Consider the following 18,128-nt stretch of genomic DNA (forward strand, 5'->3'; position numbering starts at 1 on the left):
CAAATGGAACCACATGCTGGGCTACCTGGCCGCCCTGGCCAAGGCCTGCTACGCCGGCAACATCGAGCTCTTCGTCTTCTTCAACGGCGCGCTGGACAAGGCCCGGCTCCATGAGTGGGTGAAGCGCCAGAGCAACGAGCGCCAGACCGGCCAGCAGATTATCAGCCACATCCAGAACAAGGGCACCCCGCCCCCCAAAGTCTGGTTCCTGCCCCCGGTCTGTATGGCCCACTGCATCCGCCTGGCCCTGGTCCGCTTCCACATCAAGGTGAGGAGATGGACACCCTGCAACACTATGGGCTGCTCTGTGCGAGATAGGCCTCAGTACCCTCCATGTAATGTGACAGCCAGGCACATATAGGCCTCAGTACCTTCCATGTTATGTGACAGCCAGGCAGAGATGGGCCTCAGTACCTTCCATGTTATGTGACAGCCAGGCAGAGATGGGCCTCAGTACCTTCCATGTTATGTGACAGCCAGGCAGAGATGGGCCTCAGTACCTTCCATGTTATGTGACAGCCAGGCAGAGATGGGCCTCAGTACCTTCCATGATATGTGACAGCCAGGCAGAGATGGGCCTCAGTATTCTCCATGTGATGTGACTGTGACTAAGGATGGGCTTGGGCGTGTTTGCAGCTCCACGTGCCGAGCCCGCCAGGAAGCTGACAGCGTGCAGCACCAATCGCAGGTACTGAGACATTTTCCTGGTCCGCAGCTGCAGAGATCGGGAAATGTCTCAGTGCCTGTGATTGGTGCTGTCAGCTTCCTGGCAGGCTCGGCATGTGGAGCTGCGAACTTGCCCAAGCCCATCCTTAACTGTGACATCCTGACAGAGATGGGCCTCAGCCATGACAGGAGGTGCTCAGTATTCAGCCATAATATGTGACAACCTGTCAGAGTGACAATACTATCACTGGGCCCCTCTGTAGGTGTTAGGCCTCAGCCATGACAGGGGTGCTCCTTTCCCTGCCACAAGGTCACTCCCAGTCAGAGAACCTTCCTACCACTTTGTTGTGTAGCAGAGCGGCCTCAGCCCTGTCACATGGGTGCTCATTACATGATACTCCCGTCTGTGTAGTCTCCTATCGCTGGGCCCCTCCTGTAGGTGTTGGGCATCAGTACCATGACAGGGTGCCCCTTTCCCTGCTACATTGTCATATCCTGGAGGAGGACCTTCCTAGTACTGGGCCCCTCTGTAGGTGTTAGGCCTAAGTACCATGATAGGATGCCCCTTTCCCTGTTACATTGTCATATACTGGAGGAGGACCCTCCTAGTACTGGGCCCCTCTGTAGGTGTTGGGCCTCAGTACCATGACAGGGTGCCCCTTTCCCTGCTACATTGTCATATCCTGGAGGAGGACCTTCCTAGTACTGGGCCCCTCTGTAGGTGTTAGGCCTAAGTGCCATGATAGGATGCCCCTTTCCCTGTTACATTGTCATATCCTGGCGGAGGACCGTCCTAGTACTGGGCCCCTCTGTAGGTGTTAGGCCTCAGTACCCCCCTACATAATTTTTTACCCTGACAGAGACTTCTCATAGTACTAGGCTGCTGTGTATGAATTAGGCCTTGGCCCCATGACGAGGTGCTCAGTACCCTGCCATATATGACAGTATCCTCCTATCACTACACTGCTGAGTAGGAGATCGGCTTCTAACCTGTGAAATGGGGTGCTCTCTTCCCTTTCACATTATTTGATCCCTACCCTGAAGACCTTCCTAATATTGCACTGCTGTGTGGCAGATAGTCCTAAGCCGTGACCGGGGGTGCTCACTATTCTGCCATAATATGTAACGCCCTTCCTGATTGCCCTCCTTTCTGCTGGGGGGGGGCATATTACCTTTCACATCATGTGACTCCTCGGCAGAGTATCCTTCTAGTACTATGCTGCACTGTACTAATTAGGCTTCATCCATGAATGGGGGTGCTCCGTACCCAGCCATGTTTTGTGACAGCGTGTTGTTATAGCCTCCTATCACTGTGCCCATCTATAGGGGTTAGGCTTCAGTGCCATGACAAAGGGGTGGTGGGGTGCTCAGTATCCAGCCATGGTATATGACACCCCCACTGCCAGAAGACTCTTCTAGTACTGCCTTGTCTCTGTAGTAATCAGACCTCAGTGCCATGACAGGAGGTGCTCAGCGCACTTTCACACTGTGACACCGTGTGCGAATATCCTTTCTAGTATTGTCCTCATCTGTAGGTGTTAGGCCTCAGTGCAAAGAAAAATCTGTGCCCTAGAACCCCCTCATTTGGGCCTCTCATATCTGTGTGCTGCCATAATGCGCAGTGCCTTGCGGTGCCATTCAATTTAAATGGCACCCAAATGTACTAATACAGTAGCCGGTAACACTCCCAGATTTTAGAGAACCACAGCGTACATGTCATTTGTTGTTGTGGTGGTGTGCTGTGTTGGAAAAAAAAGAGTCGAATCTGTTTGTGGTTGTGATGCAGTGGCAGTACATTCAGAATAAATGGGCTACCTTAAAGTGGAATTACACGTCACTGCCAGTACCTCGGGGGGTTTTGTTGTAGCATGCAAGAATACACAGCAAATTGGCACATTATGGTCGACTTGCCTGCCAAAGTATCCATCCAGATCTGCAGCGGCTGCAGTGTCTCTTGCTGCTCCTGCTGAAATCTTCACCTGGTCATCTTCTGAGTTTTGCATTTTCAGCCATCTTGAGATGATGTATCTCCTGCTCATGCGCACAGCAGAGTGCGTGAGCTCTAACAGTCCATTCACACCTGGGCGTTTTTCATAAGCGCGTCATATGCGCGTTTTCCTCCTGGCGTTATTGTACACTGGGCTGGCCTGGCTCTGTAGGAGTACAGCTGACTTGGTCTGCAACAACTAATCGATTATAATCCATGATGAGAATCGATGTCAACGATTCTCATAATCGATTAGTTGAATCCGCAGTCGCCGCCACTCTGCTGCTACATTCTCCTCCCGGCTGGTGCCGGCTGCAGCAGTCTGTGTCCCTTTCCATCCCCGCCTGTACCGTCAGAGGCAGCGGGGACACAGACCACTGCAGCTGGCACCAGCAGGAAGGAAAGGCCGCTGTGCCTGCCGTTCCTCCCCTGGTCCCCCGTGCCCCTGCTGCTCCCCCGTGGCCCCATCTTCTGCCGGAGGTAGAAAGCCGGCGTCCAGTCTCCCATCAGCGGCTGTGAGCAGAGGAGGACCTGAAGGAGAACTTTCTCCTTCAGTTCCCTCCTCTGCTGGCTGACTATTTTTAAAATAACCAACAGCAGTCTGGCTCTTGCTCACAGCCACTACATCCTATGCTGACATTCAGATGCCTCAGCACACAGCTGTCATTCCCCAGTGAAGTGGAAAGGTGGCACTAGGGGTCTAATAGACCCCCTAATGTCACCTTAAAGAGAACCTGTCGCCTCCAATGTGCAATCACATAGGGGGCTTATGAGCCCTCCCATGTGATGGCAATGAGGTACAAAATAAAGATAAACCTACGTAGAAAAAGTAGGTGTGCGCTACACGTTGGGTATTGGAGTGAGAGCGTAATATTCTTCGGGCCAATATTCATGGCTAACTCTAAACTGATGACTGGGCTTTTATAATCCTATATACGGTGGCAAGCGTCATCTTTGGTTTTCGACCTGAAAATTCTGCTCCGGGATGTGCATTGTGTCACTAATCTACTAACTGACATATCAGTCTGGATGTCACAACACTTCTTAAAACTCAACCTTAACAACATTACTCATCCACTCCCTTGTTATATCTCGTCTGGACTATTGCAATTCCCTCCTCATTGGCCTACCTCAACACAGGCTATCCCCCTTTCAGTCTATCGTGAATGCAGCTACTAGACTCATCCACCTAACCAACTGCTCAGTGTCTGCAACCCCCCTCTGCCAATCTCTAGACTGGCTTCCAATAGCCCAAAGGATAAAATTCAAAATATTAACCACTTACAAAGCCATCCACAACTCTGCCCCTGGCTATATCTCAAACCTGGTCTCAAGTATCACCCTAACCGTCCCCTCCGCACTTTAAAAGACCTCCTGCTTTCCAGCTCCCTCGTCAACTCCTCCCATGCTCGCCTCCAGGACTTCACTAGAGTCTCTCCCATCCTATGGAGCTCTCTACCCCAACCTGTCTATCTCCCTTAAGGCCTGATTCACACCTGGGCGTTTTACAGCGCGTTCTTATGCTCTGTAAAACGCTCAACATGAGAAAACCAATGATTGCCTATGGGCATGGTTCCCACCTAGGTGTTTTACAGCGCGTAGGAACGCGCTGCAAAACGCCCTATGCCCAAAGAAGTACAGGAGCTTCTTTGGGGCGTATTTGCCGCGTGTATCCATTGGGATACAGCCAGGTAGCCCTTGGAAACGCCCTCGTTTGTGTGTGAATCGCGGTAAAAACGTGCGACAAACGCGCATATTCGATACGCCTAGGTGTGAACCCAGCCTAAGACTCCTTTCTTCAAAGAAGCCTATCCCACCTCAAACTAACTCTGAACTATCACTTTCTCAAACAGTTCATCCCCACACAGCTACCTCCTCACTGGTCCCTCCCTTTTAGATTGTAAGCCCTCACGGGCAGGGCCTTCCTTACCATTTTGTCTTGAATTGTATTGTGATTGTAATGTCTTCCTTATATTGTAAAGCGCCGCGTTAACTGTTAGTGCTATATAAATCCTGTATAATAATTAATTTCAAGGGCATCCCAAAAGCGCCTTCTGCCCGCAGTATGTTTACCTGCACTGGATCGTGCGGTACTGCATTGCCATGCGTTCTAGTGCGAGTGCAAAAAATATGTATGGAGTTTTATTCTGAAGTAAACTTTGTAACACTCCATTTGTGTGTTTAATTTTAAATAAAAGATGGTATTTCTTTATCCGATTAATGGAAAAAGTAGTCGGCCAACTAATCAATTATGAAAATAATCATTAGTTGCAGCCCTACAGCTGACCATACCTTGTAAAATCTCTCAGATCTACCAACTATGTTGTGCAAGGGCCTGCGCAACTGTATACAAATGAAATGGATTTAGGTCTGTGCTCCTATTACATAATGAAAGCTTGGTAAATCTAGTGCAGATATTGTACAATCAGTTTGTAATGTGTGTGGAAACCCTTGGGCATCAGTGCAGGGCTGAGCAAATCAATATGGAGTCCAGGAGTTAGTCTGTCCAATCTGAGAGCCAGCAGAATTTCCTTTTTTTTGTCGGAACCAGCTCCATTGACAACAGCTGCCTAAAAAGTGGCAGCTGTAAATTTTAAGGCGCATTGGCTACCTGCTTCTGAGATTTGTCCAGTCCTCCCTCAGCACCGGGACAGGCAGGTCCCCAGCACAACCCCACCACCACACTCCCAGTCATAGAACCCTCCCAATGCTGGGCTGCAATGGTTCTGTAGGAGCCTCCATGCCAGGACAAGGGGTTCTTCTCAATCCCTTCTACATTATGTGACACCTGCTTTGTCAAAGAATGCTTCTAGTTTGGCACCTTCCTGTCAAATGCTAAAGACCTTGCCATATTATGTGACACCTCTACTGTCATGGTATCCTCCCAATACAGATCTACGGTGGCTCTGTGGGAGCAGAACACCTAAAACATGCAGACAGGAACATAGCACTAGGCTTCAGCATTTGACAGGAAGGTTCTCTCAGTACCTTCCCATATTATCTGACAGGCCCATCTTAAGAGTACTAGGGATGCACTGATACCGGTTTTTCGGTATCGAGTACCGATATTTATATTTCGGTACTCGCCGATACCGGTACTTCTGGTAGCAGGGAGCCGGCTTCCCGGGAAACCAGGGAGGCGTGTCATTACCCGCTGCCCGGCTTCTTGATTGCCCGGAAAGCCTACTCCATTCTGTTTGGCTGGGAAGCTGACTTCCCATCCAATCGGCATCGAGGCCAGCCAAACAGATCAGACAATATGGTGACACGACCCCCCCCACCCTGCAGGCACCTCATTCCCCTCACATAGATCCTTAGCAGCAGCCATTACCATACCAGTCCCTCGGCCAGCTGGGCAGACACCGCTCTCCCGGATCTGCCCACGTCTCCTGTGTGTATGGCGCCCACGTGATCGGTCCTCGGCCTGCTACTGCGCATGCGTTGACTGCCCAGCGCTCTCATTAGCAGGCTGAGGGACGATCACGTGGGCGCTGTACACACAAGAGATGTGGGCAGATCCCGGAGAGCGGTGTCTGCCCAGCTGGCCGAGGGACTGGTATGTTTTTGAAAAAATTCTGTTTATTAAATTTTTGCATGCAAATACATTATAACATTCCTCCTACAACAGTAGGGGCGCATACTTAGTTACTAACAGGTACAACCTACACATACTCCACCTGCACTTCCTTGCGGAAGGAAAATTACAAAACATACATACATAACCCCCCCCCCTCCCCATCCCAAGAGAACGTGTGCCACCTCCAGCCCCGGGGCTGAGCATATTCCCCCAACACAATATTAAATTGAATGGAATACCCTAGCGTCCAACCTTATCCATGTAGTGATCGCTGCCGGGCCCTGAGGGACTGGTATGTTAATGACTGCTGTTAAGGATCTATGTGAGGGGAATGATTTGTCTGCATGGTGGGGGTCGTGTCGCCATATCAGATTTGTTTGTCCGGCTTGACACTTATTGGCAAGGAAGCCAGCTTCCCAGCCAGTCAGCATGGAGCTGGCCAAACAGCTTGGAGCCAGCTTCATGGCTTCATGTTCCCTCCCGGCACTGCCAGTATCGGGAAAGGTATCGGAGCATTTGGGCGAGTACTCGCCCAAATACTGGGTATCGACACCGACACTAGTATGGGTATCGGTGCATCCCTAAAGAATACATTAATATTGTACTGCTAGAGATCAGTAAGGATTAGACCACATGCAAGTGTTCAACACCTAGGCAATCAGAGTTCCCTCCTAAGGCTGGGTTCACACCTAGGCGTATTGAATATGCGCGTTTTTACCGCGATTCGCGGTAAAAAAAAAACACGCAACAAATGGGCTTTTCTGAGGGCTACTTGGCTGTATCCCAATGAAAACGCCCCAAAGAAGTACATGTACTTCTTTGGGCGTAGGGCGGTTTCCCGCGCGTTCGTACTTGCGGAAAAACGCCCAGATGGGAACCATGCACATTGAAAATAATGTAATTTCCCTGTTTGAGCGTTTTTCCGCGAGTACGAACGCGCTGGAAACCGCCCATTTTTTTAAAATTATGCTTGAATTTTTTTAATTTTTTTTTTTTTTACACTAAACGTTATTGCTATCACATAGCGGGCTTCTTAGCTCCCTATGTGATCGCCAATTTACATGACAGGTCCTCTTTATGGAGACATCAGGGGTCTCCAAGACCCCTAATGTCACCTAGGGACCCCCAGAGAAGCTGATGAAGCAGAGATCTGCTCCATCAGCTTCTCCTCAGCTTCTGAAGCTGGAGAGTGACAGCAGAATGCGGAAGTGATGTAATATACATCACTTCCTGCATTCGGGGACTGGGGGGGAGATCAGAGCGAGATCGTGTACCGACCTCCTGTCACAGAGCAGCCGTGCCGGTCCCGGGCACAGCGGATCTCGGGACCAGCAATGGCAGTGACAGCTGCTGCTAATACAAGCGATCGGGAATCTCTGGAGACGCCCGATCACTTGAATGTATAGCTCCCGGCCGGCCGTGTAATTACAACGGCAGGACGGGAAGCTACTCATCGGGCTCGGGCAGAATCCGTAGCGGATTTTTCAAGCCCTGCTCATATACCAGCATAGGATTAGTGTTGTATGTGTGATGACTTGTTTGTACATGTTTATAGAAGTTGGTTTTAAAAATATTTTGGGAATTCTTTAGAACACGGTTGTCATAATCTGAATGTAATCATACGGCGCTTGTAGTTACATATGTCCTACGTCACGTTCTTTGCGTATTCGTAGCATAACTTGTTCATTCATGTGACGCCTGTCATTTTGTAGTGATGGCAATGGATGTGCATTGTTTGCACGTATGATGCACATGGCATGGGCCTACAGGGTTCGACATGAGCTGAGGTGTTTTAAGAACAACTAATCAAATGCTGACAAGTGCAGCATTAATGCATCTGAGTTGTGATCCATACTGTTTATTGAACACACCTGAAGACATTAAGGCTGCAACATCTAATCGACATAATCGATTATTGAAAAAGTTGTCAACTTTTTCAATCATCGATTAATCGAATTAAAATGTATTTTATTTTTTATCCGATTATCCGATTAACCGATTATTCGAACTCAATCGGCTAACTAATCGATTTTGAAAATAATCGTTAACTGCAGCTTTAGAAGACATGCATGTCTCATATGTGTGCTGTGCCTGAATAAGTGCACTTTAAACAGAGTGCACTTTTTTTTTTTTGCTCCCCTATCCTGAGCTAACGGATCCTACCCTCCCTCCCTCCGCAGCAGCATACTCACCACGATCAGACGCTTGTGACCGCTCTGAGATTTTTTTCATCACATGATGCAAGTACTTTGTCATGGCCGTGCCAGCGCAGTAGAGCCCCAAAGACTTCTGTGGGACACTGTTGCACGGACACAGCCAGAAGAAAGAAGACTTGTGGCGCAGGTTGTCAGCAAACGCAGAAGGTTGCGGGCATCGAATCTCAGTAAGTATGCATCTGTGGAAGGGAGGGTGGGGTCTGTTCGGTCAGGGAAGGGGGGCACAATTGAACAAGTGCAGTTTGAAAGTGAACAGACAGGTGCTCATCATCCTGCCACTTGATGTCATCCCTACTACTACATCAGTATTCCATACTGGACAGGCTGATGTTGGGGACAATGGGGTGATAAAGCTTTCAATGGGAGCAACAGGAGGTAATGGTAAAACTTTCAGTGGGGACAGTGGGATGATGGTAAAGCTTTCCATGGGGACAACAGGAGGTACTGGTAAAGCTTGTAATGAGGACAACAAGCGATGATGGTAAAGCTTTCAATGGGGACAACAGGAGGTACTGGTAAAGCTTGTAATGAGGACAACAAGCGATGATGGTAAAGCTTTCAATGGGGACAACAGGAGGTAATGGTAAAACTTTCAGTGGGGACAATGGGATGATGGTAAAGCTTTCAATGGGGACAACAGGAGGTACTGGTAAAGCTTGTAATGAGGGCAACAAGGGATGATGGTAAAGCTTTCAGTGGGGACAACAGGAGGTAATGGTAAAGCTTTCAGTGGGGACAATGGGAGGATGGTAAAGCTTTCAGTGGGGACAACAGGACATGATGATAAAGCTTGTAATGAGGACAACAAGGGATGATGGTAAAGCTTTCAGTGGGGACGTCCTTTCCAATGACCCCTGCCTAGAAGGGGAACTCTTGGTTAGATTTCTTTCACCTTTGTTGTTTACCTTCACTTCCTGTCCTGGAGACACAAGGCACAAACAGTAAAAACGTAACTGTGGGGGAGTTTCACTTTTCCCTATTCTATCCAAAACTAAAAAAGGTAACATAAGATAGATAATACAGTACATTTCCTTAATAATTCCCTGCTTTAAACACTCATAATGCCAAGACAGCACATGCGATAACAAACCGAAATACAAGAAACTCGAGTTTAGCTACACACTCTACATGACATGATAGGCTTGTTAGACTTTAATTGAGGAAAGGGGTGTCATACACCTGCTCACCACTACGTGCTTAAAGTTAGCATCAGGTATGTTTTTTCTTAGTAAGTGCATGCTAAATAATGTGTGAGAGTACAACGTATAGGTATTTATTACCTCTCAAAGAGATCCCCATTCTTCCCTCATCAATGCCTTCATCTGCTTTTGTCATCAAAAGTATGGTGCCATCTGTTATCAGATACTTCTGACCAGAGATGCAGGCTCGGAGAAAGTCATGTAAATCCTGGCGACTGTACATGTTCTTGACAGTGTCCACAAATATTTAAAACACATTAGCCCCGGTTGAATCCCCTCACCTATTGACTTACTACATAGTTACAATATTGTAGTTTTCTCATCTAGGCAGAGAAAACTGAGGAAATGCTTCCTTTTTAAACACTAAACTCAGTAGTTAAATCTTAATGCTACAAGCTCTCCATGTCCATATCCCCTTTTCCTTCTGTCCTTCTGTCCAATCGGGGTTTACTAAATTTGTCTGGTCCGACAAACCTGCAAGGCTACATCATAGAATCCTCAGGCGGCCCACATGTGCAGGCGAAATGGCGCCTCCAGATATTCACCTCTACTACCTATCAGCTCACCTTGCACGCATCCTCAACTGTTGTAGACACCTTGATACTAAACTTGGTTATCTATGGAACAATCTTTCTTGGATGTTCCTCTTTCCAGTCTACTTTTGGTGTTCCAACCAGGTTTTCCCAACAATTCGGAATCATCCAACCATTATGGCCACTTTGACTGCGGCCAAAATGGCTTTCTCTCAGGTTTCATCTGCTTGTTCTCCTTTTATTCCCTATCTTGGGTAGCCCCTCTTTTCCCCCGGGCCTTAGAGACAATGTTTTTAGTCGTCTTTGCCTGTCTGGCAAATACCGGGCTGTACACTTTCTCCAAGCTTCCCGATGGTCATCTCACTCTGACCTCTGTTCAGACCCAACTTTCCACAATTTATCCCCTTGGCACAATTTTGTTGCGTTCTCTTCCCCCTGCAGTTGGTTTTGCTAGGCTGCCTTCTACTTTTGAACAGGAGTACGTACGTGAAGACCCTATCCAACATTCTTTGTCTTTTTGCTGTACGTGTCTCCTTTAAGAGGACACAGAGTCCCCTCCTTATTTGGCTGAGTGGGAGCGTGTCACTTTTTCTTCCAAGGACCATTCCAGACTCCTATCACTTCCATTTAAATCTTCCATAAGCAATAAATACCAGGAAACTTATCACCAGGTGGTACAGGACCCCGGCAGTTTTACATTCCATGTTCCCACAAACTTCTGGCCTTTGTTGGACGTGTGCCAGCCCTCACGTGGACTTGCTGCTCATTTTCTGGTCTTGCACCAAACTTCAAGCATTTTGGGATCAAGTTTATTTTATAACTGAGGTTCACTGACCTCCCAATTCCATGAGATCCTGCCTTTTTTTTTTCCTTCTACACCATAATTCCATTCCCCTTAAGACCTATAAACATTTGGTGATCATATGGTTAATGCTGCCCGCGCACATGCATTCAGGCCTCGTGGAAGCGTCCTGATCCCCCGATGATTCGGCATTGGTTCGAGAGAATCCAAGACATTTGCATTATGGAGAACCTCGCTAGCTCACTGAAACACCAATCTGATAGATTCTGAAACGCATGGTTTTACTGGACGGAGTTTACTCTGTCCCGCCAATACTGTTTGCACTGGGTGAGCTCTGTTGACTGAATCTATAGCTTCAGTGGTCCCCTTCCTCCTTCCCCCCCATTACCTTTCTCAATCCCCATCCCTCTGCCCCACCTTTTTTTTTCTTTCCCTTCTTCCCTGCCCACCTTTCCCCTATCTCTTTTTCTCTCACAGTTCATTTCTCTTTTCCACTCTACCCTAATTTGCCATTCTACTTCTGTAATTACTGCTAGTTCCCCTTGGTTCTCTTTAGAGGCTCACTGCATTCAGTGCTCATACTGGATACTGCAAGTCCATTCTACTAGATCCCTCTTCTGATTTTTCCTCTTATTGTACGTTATTGTAACATTATGGGATCAGCACTCTTTCTATTGTCATGATATATTTTGTTGATCCTCTTATTCAGAATATGCTGTACGTGGGTTTATGAAAGTAACCATGTACAATGTATTCTGTTTTATACAATCCTATGGACAGAAAAACCCTGCCGCAGGGGCTCCTGGGTATCGCAAATACAAGCTTATTTTATAGGGATGCACCGATATATCGGCCAAAAATGGCACTTTTGGCCTAAATAGTGGTGCATCAGTGATTTCTCTCCTCCCTGCTGGGCGCTGCTCTGTGTCCCAGCGGGGAGGAGAGAAACTGTCTCAGGAGGGCGAGCGGTGCGGGAGGAGAGCTCTGTGAGCGGCCGGCGTCACTCCTCCCCACACCGATCAGCCTCCTGTCAAAGGTCAGAGAAGAGCGGTGTGTGGTGGTGAAGACGGCCAGCGCTGTCACAGGAGGCTGAGCTCTCCTCCCGAGCCGCCCAGCCTCCTGTGAAAGTGTGTCAGGATGGAGAGTGGCGGTGTGGGAGACAGCTGTCATTGCTGTCACATGAGGCTGAGCTCTTCTCCCGCACCGCCCAGCCTCCTGTGACAGCGTGACAGGATGGAGAGCAGGTACAAACACTCAGTGATCGCTGAGTGTTTACACATAATTGAGGACACCGTAAGTTTACTGTGTCCTCAAGAATGAATGGGAAGTGATCAACATCACCTCCTGTTCATTCATGATTGTGGTTATAGTAAACATACTATGTTCTCAAGTTATGAATGAACAGAAACACTCAGTATAGAGTATTCCTGTTCATTTATAACAGGGGCTGCAGAAAAAGAGATTGAGGATTCTGTGTTCTCAATCTTTTTCTATTTTAAAAGGGAAATATCAGGGGTCTGTTTAGATCCTAATATTTCACCGAAGCCTCTAAAAGTAAAGTAAAAAATACAAATATTTAAATAAAAATAAAATATAACATTTTTTAAAAAGTTAACAAAAAATAAATAAAATATTTGAAAAAGAATAAAAAACATTCAGTTTCGGCCTGACATTTTTTTTTCATTTCGGTTTTGAAATGATCAAACCTCTAGTATATTACACTTTTTGGCGTTATGCCTGTATTTGCTTATATGTGCAATAATGAGACCACATATATTTGGACACTCTACCCTCCATACTTCTTGTCAGCACCTCCTACTTTTCAACTCTACACAAATAACTTAATTGCAGATAAGATTTCAGACCTGTTGTTAAAGTGTAAACCCTACCAATGAACTTATTTGTTTTTATTGCTGCGTCTTTTTGTCCTGGGTACAACTGCACCTCCTATTTTTGTTTAAGTGTTGCAGGGACAAGAAGTGAGGGAAGATCTCCCCAGTGGGGTCACAGACAAAAATAAAAGTTAGTCTTCCCTACTCACGCCAAAACAAAATAGTTTCTTTGGCTGGAGTTGGACTTTGAAGGTTTATCTAGTTTACAACCTAGACTAAAACTCTTTTTGGATGGAGCTAGTCTTGAATGGAGCACATAGTTGGCACTCAAAAGGCACCTGTGCTTTGCTGGTGCTGGGTCCACTTAACTTCAACCTCCTTAGCTTTTGAAAGCAAAATTCCAGCCTTGTCTGTTTCTGTCGCATCTGTTTCTGCCTCTGATGTTTGAGGGAAAACTGCTTCTCTTCTCTCATCTCCACTGCTCCTCCCAAATGTGTGCCTCTGAATTTTCATTGAAGGGCGTTCCAGTGGGCAAAATTCCTGTCACCAGATGCTCAATCCTTCATAAGACCTACTGACCGTCTTAAGGGTGCCCATACACACTCTGCAATTATCGTTCTAAAATCACCCACGAATGTTATTTTGAATGATAATCGATCAGTTGATGGGACACCAACAATTTTTTTTCTGTACTGGCGAAATTTTCTCAAAGGGTGAGGCTGGAAATCCTTTTTCGAATTGAACGAAAATCGATGGATTATGGCGTTTTTGTGGGGAAAAAATCGCAGCAAGAACACTTCACATGCGCAAATGAAAATCCGTTCCGTCGATCGCCAAAATTCGCTGAGTTAGTATTGCTAACGAACGATTATCAAAAAAACATTGGTCTGTTCTTGATGGGCTATTGGAGCTAGAATCGAACGAAGGTTCCTTGCAGCATCGGAAATTGCTGATCGAAAATCTATAGGTGTATGGCCAGCTTTAGATATGCTCCCTGAAATTCAGGGGATGTCTTTTACCACTGCTGTCATTTGTGGTGCACACATCTTCCACAGAGCCAGTTTGATTTGGGTCAGAAGGTTACATTACAGGAGCAGGTCAGCATACATTCACATGAACGCAGCTAATGAAAGGTAACAGGAAATACCTTTTGGCATTATTGTCTGCTTTTCAGTGCCCTCAATGACATTAGAGAGTCTAAGTTTCAAAACGATAGAACATATACCAGGTAGCATTCAACTTTATACATACATACATGTATCATGAAACTGCAGGTAATTTTATCTGGGTGTCAGATAATGGGTACCTCGGTTCACGGACGCCTCTGTTCACGAAGAATTCGGTTAGCGACCAGGAAGTTCGTCAAAATTTTGCCTCCGTTCGCCAACTCTGCCTCGGGTGACGAAACACGACCGCAGCCATCTTCCCCGCTCTGACACATGGTCGTGGCTTCCTGTATTCGAGATTGCGGTGGCAGACAGGGCTGTGGACACTTACTGTGAAGCTGTTTTTGTGTGCTTTGTAGCACAGTACTGTACAGTATTACTGTATTCAATCCAGCATGGCTCCCAAGAAAGTGCAGCGCAAGCATGGTGGGAAAATGAAGGTGACAAGGATGGAGAATTAGGAGCGCAACTTCAATGGTGTGAATGGGGTTGAAACAGCCTGTCTCTGTGCAAATAAAATTCAAAATCAGGGTCAAAACAAATGAGGAACTCACTTGTATGTCCCGGGGTCTGGACGCGGGCTGCCCCGATGGAGGATCTGGTGGTTCTAGGAGTGGTATGTGGTGCTGGATTGTAGTGGCCACCAGATGTGGTTCTGGTAGGGAAGGAGTAAGGATGGAGCGGGACGGGTCGTAAGGTCTGGACGTGGCTGCTGCAAGCTGTAGTGTCAGATGTGCTGGTGAGGCTGGCGGTCAGATTGAGGCTGCGGACAAACAGGAGGGCTGTGTGTGCCAGGAGTCTGGTGGTGGAGCTGTAGGGGTTGCAGGCGCTTGTCGGAGGCTGTGTGATTGGTGCGCCTCCAGTCTGTGTAATGGTGGTATCGGAGGTGGTGGAGTTGGAGCGGCAGGTAGCCGGGAAAGGACGTGCACAGGAAAGTGGTCAATCCGAAGTGGTGGGTGATGGAGCAACGCGTTTCGAGGAAGTCCTTTTTCTCAAGCTCAAACGGAGAATTGCAGAGTATTAATGAAGGTGACGAGGATGTGCAGAGCGTTATTGAAGGTGACAAGGATGTGCAGAGCAAGAATGGTGGTAAGAAGAAACTTGGTTACATTTTTTTTTTCTCTCTCATATGGTTCAGAACGGATTAACCTGATTTACATTGAACCTTATGGGAAAATGTGATTCGGTTCGCGACCAGAATCGCGGAACGAATTAAGTTTGTGAACCGAGGTACCACTGTACTTCTAGAGAATTGCAGGCTTTGTATTCTTTCCTTATTTCTCTTTTCTTACCTAGTCTTCTGACAGTGGCCATGTTTACTTAGGGCAGATTACTGGCCCTCCTTTTACTTCCTGGATTTCTGGCACATGTGACTAGGACATGTGACCATGCATATCATCTCAGGGGAGATGTCGGGAAATTACGGATGAGATTTCCCAGCAATCCTCTGCTGATGACAAAGCAATCCCAGTGTGCATTGCTTTGGCAAACCTTCCAGGCTCATCCTGTAGATCAGTGGAGACTTCTGAACTCTGCCTCTCCTGAACAATTTCACCTATAAACTTTTTTGGTTCCTGAGCTGAAGCTGAGGTTTTCTTAATTGAGTGCCCTGAATTTGAAGACACTCAAGCAGATGTCTGAAGATACCTCTGCTTTCAAGTCCTGAGAGCAACAAGTTTTCAAACCGTTTTATTCAACATCTAACGCTAAGGGAAGAATAGTGTTGGGGTCCACATTAAAGGAGAACTATGAGGTGAGTGCTTTTCACGTTCGCTCACTTCTTGATCCTGTCACGGCTCTCTGACAGGGGAGGGGCTGGATTTCCTCCTCCTCACGCTGACTGGCGGAACGGATGGGGGAGGTGGCAGGTACAGCTGGCTCTGCCTCTAGATAGGCAGAGCCAGCTGTCACTCACGCAGCTGGGCGGATCCAGACGTAATTGTCGGGATCCGCTTCAGCTGCGGCGCCTCAGTATACCGCGAGCTGTAGCTAGTTTGTGTCCTCCCGTTACCCTAAGGAGTACTATGGGGAAAAGCCCAAACCCCATAGTTCTTTAAAGTGACACTAAACTCAGGAGTTCAGTCTTAAAAATGCATTCAAGAACCTTAAGGCCTGATTCACACCTAGGCGGCACCATTTTTGCACGTTTCTACGCGCGTTGGCAGCATGTGGTTATTTGCGCTTTATGCACATTTTTTATGTGTGTATTGTATGCGAAGACACGCGTTTTGACTGGGAGCTCATAACACATTGTGGGCAATGGAAGAACGCGTATATAAACGCGCAAAAACACGAAAATGTGCAACATGCTTCTGCTGCTCATTTTTGGCCATTTACAATGAGGTCTATGGGGCAAAAAAGCACTTTTAACTGCCCAAAGAAGCTCCTGTACCTTTTTGGGCATTTGGCCATTGAAAATAATGGGGTTTCTTGTGTTGGGGATTTAAAAGCACTTTTCAAAGGGCTCAAAAACTCCTAGATGTGAACCAGGCCTAACTGTTAACAAAAATGTATCTCTCATTTGTGTATCACTCATCTGTAGATCCTTAAATCATCTCTGAATTGACAGTGCTGACACTGTCCTTCCTTCTGGAGGGTGGCTACTTTTGTTCCCCATGGTCCCCGTGTGTGTTGTAAAGTAGTCACCGCTCCAAGCTCACTCCCGTGATGGACTGCAATCTCAATACAAATTAGTAAACTAAACACGAGATTGTAGTCCATCCCTGGAGCGAGTTTGGAGAGGTGGCTACTTTACAACACATGCAGGGACCTGGGGGAACAGAAGTACCCGCCCTCCAGAAGGAAGGACAGTGTCAGCACCAATTCAGAGATGATTTGAGGATCTACAGCTGAGTGATACACAAATAAGGTCCAGTATTGTTAATAGGGTACTTGAATGCATTTTTAATTAACTGCTGCGTTTAGTGTCACTTTAAAGATGCAATTGTGTTCCTTCATGAATGTAACCCCTGTATGTAGTATGCGGTGCTTGATATTGAATTAAAAAAAAAAAACAGCTTATTTAAATAGAAAAAAGTAATAGCAATAAGAAAAGTAATAATAGAAGTAATAGCTCGCCATCCACCTGATACACTGTATTGTTTGCTAATGTGTCCAGCAATGGCTGGTCATGTCATGAACTGTCGTCTTGCATCTTACAGGCTGCTGTTGTGATCAGTGAAGCTGTCATGTAAAATTTCGCCTTGACATTGTACTAAGCTTGGTTGTTACTGAACACCGGCCAGCGACAGTTCACTATAGACAGATAATGAGAAGTAGTTAAACCTTGCTTTCTGGGAAACTGATTACACACACTGAAGTAGTTTACTTGGTAATCATTCAAAGAATGGGCAAATATTGGATCTTTTGTATTGACAAAGGCCGTGTTTTTTGCATTGGTGTACATCAGTGGTGCCCATTAGGTAGATCGTGATCTACCAGTAGCTCTCAAAGCTGATGCTGGTAGATCACGAAGGGTGTGAATGGCGGCCCCTTTATTCCATTTTGGTATATTTATTTAGCTGTGCACACATGATTACCTATTAGCCTGAGTCTGCTGAGCCAAGCTCCCTGACACCTTTCTGATGGATACTGGTGGGTGAAGTGCTATGTATTACATCAAAGAATATTAGTTTACACAGCCTGTTGCACTGTTTGCAAAATACAGCAAGGTGAGCCAGGGGAGAGAGCAAGGACAGACGGCCAAGAGAGCAAAGAGAGACAGCCAGGAGAGAAAACGAAGAATGACAGCCAGGAGAGAGAGAGCGAGGAAAGACAGCCACGATGATGAGCCAGGAGAGAGAGACAGCCAGGAGGATGAGCCAGGAGAGAGAGAGAGCGAGGAAAGACAGCCAGGAGGATGAGCCAGGAGAGAGAGAGTGAGGAAAGACAGCCAGGAGGATGAGCCAGGAGAGAGCGAGGAAAGACAGCCAGGAGGATGAGCCAGGAGAGAACGAGGAAAGAGAGCCAGGAGGATGAGCCAGGAGAGAGAGAGAGAGAGCGAGGAAAGACAGCCGGGAGAGAGACAGCCAGGAGAGAGCTAGGAAAGACAGCCAGGAGGATGAGCCAGGAGAGAGCGAGGAAAGACAGCCAGGAGGATGAGCCAGGAGAGAGCGAGGAAAGACAGCCAGGAGGATGAGCCAGGAGAGAG

At 47.1% G+C, this 18,128-nt stretch overlaps 1 protein-coding gene across 1 annotated transcript in view; it reads left to right on the forward strand.

The window, feature by feature from the left end:
* The window catches only part of FAM120A (family with sequence similarity 120A), a 116,761-nt gene that overhangs the window by 56,221 nt on the left and 42,412 nt on the right, over positions 1–18,128 (forward strand). The window contains exon 4 of the mRNA XM_018567016.1: positions 5–268. Within this exon, the coding sequence (XP_018422518.1) occupies positions 5–268 (264 nt within the window). The remainder of the gene's footprint in view (positions 1–4; positions 269–18,128) is intronic.

Source organism: Nanorana parkeri, unplaced genomic scaffold (assembly GCF_000935625.1).
Source record: "Nanorana parkeri isolate BGI_ZX_2015 unplaced genomic scaffold, ASM93562v1 scaffold997, whole genome shotgun sequence".
Lineage (NCBI taxonomy): Eukaryota > Metazoa > Chordata > Amphibia > Anura > Dicroglossidae > Nanorana > Nanorana parkeri.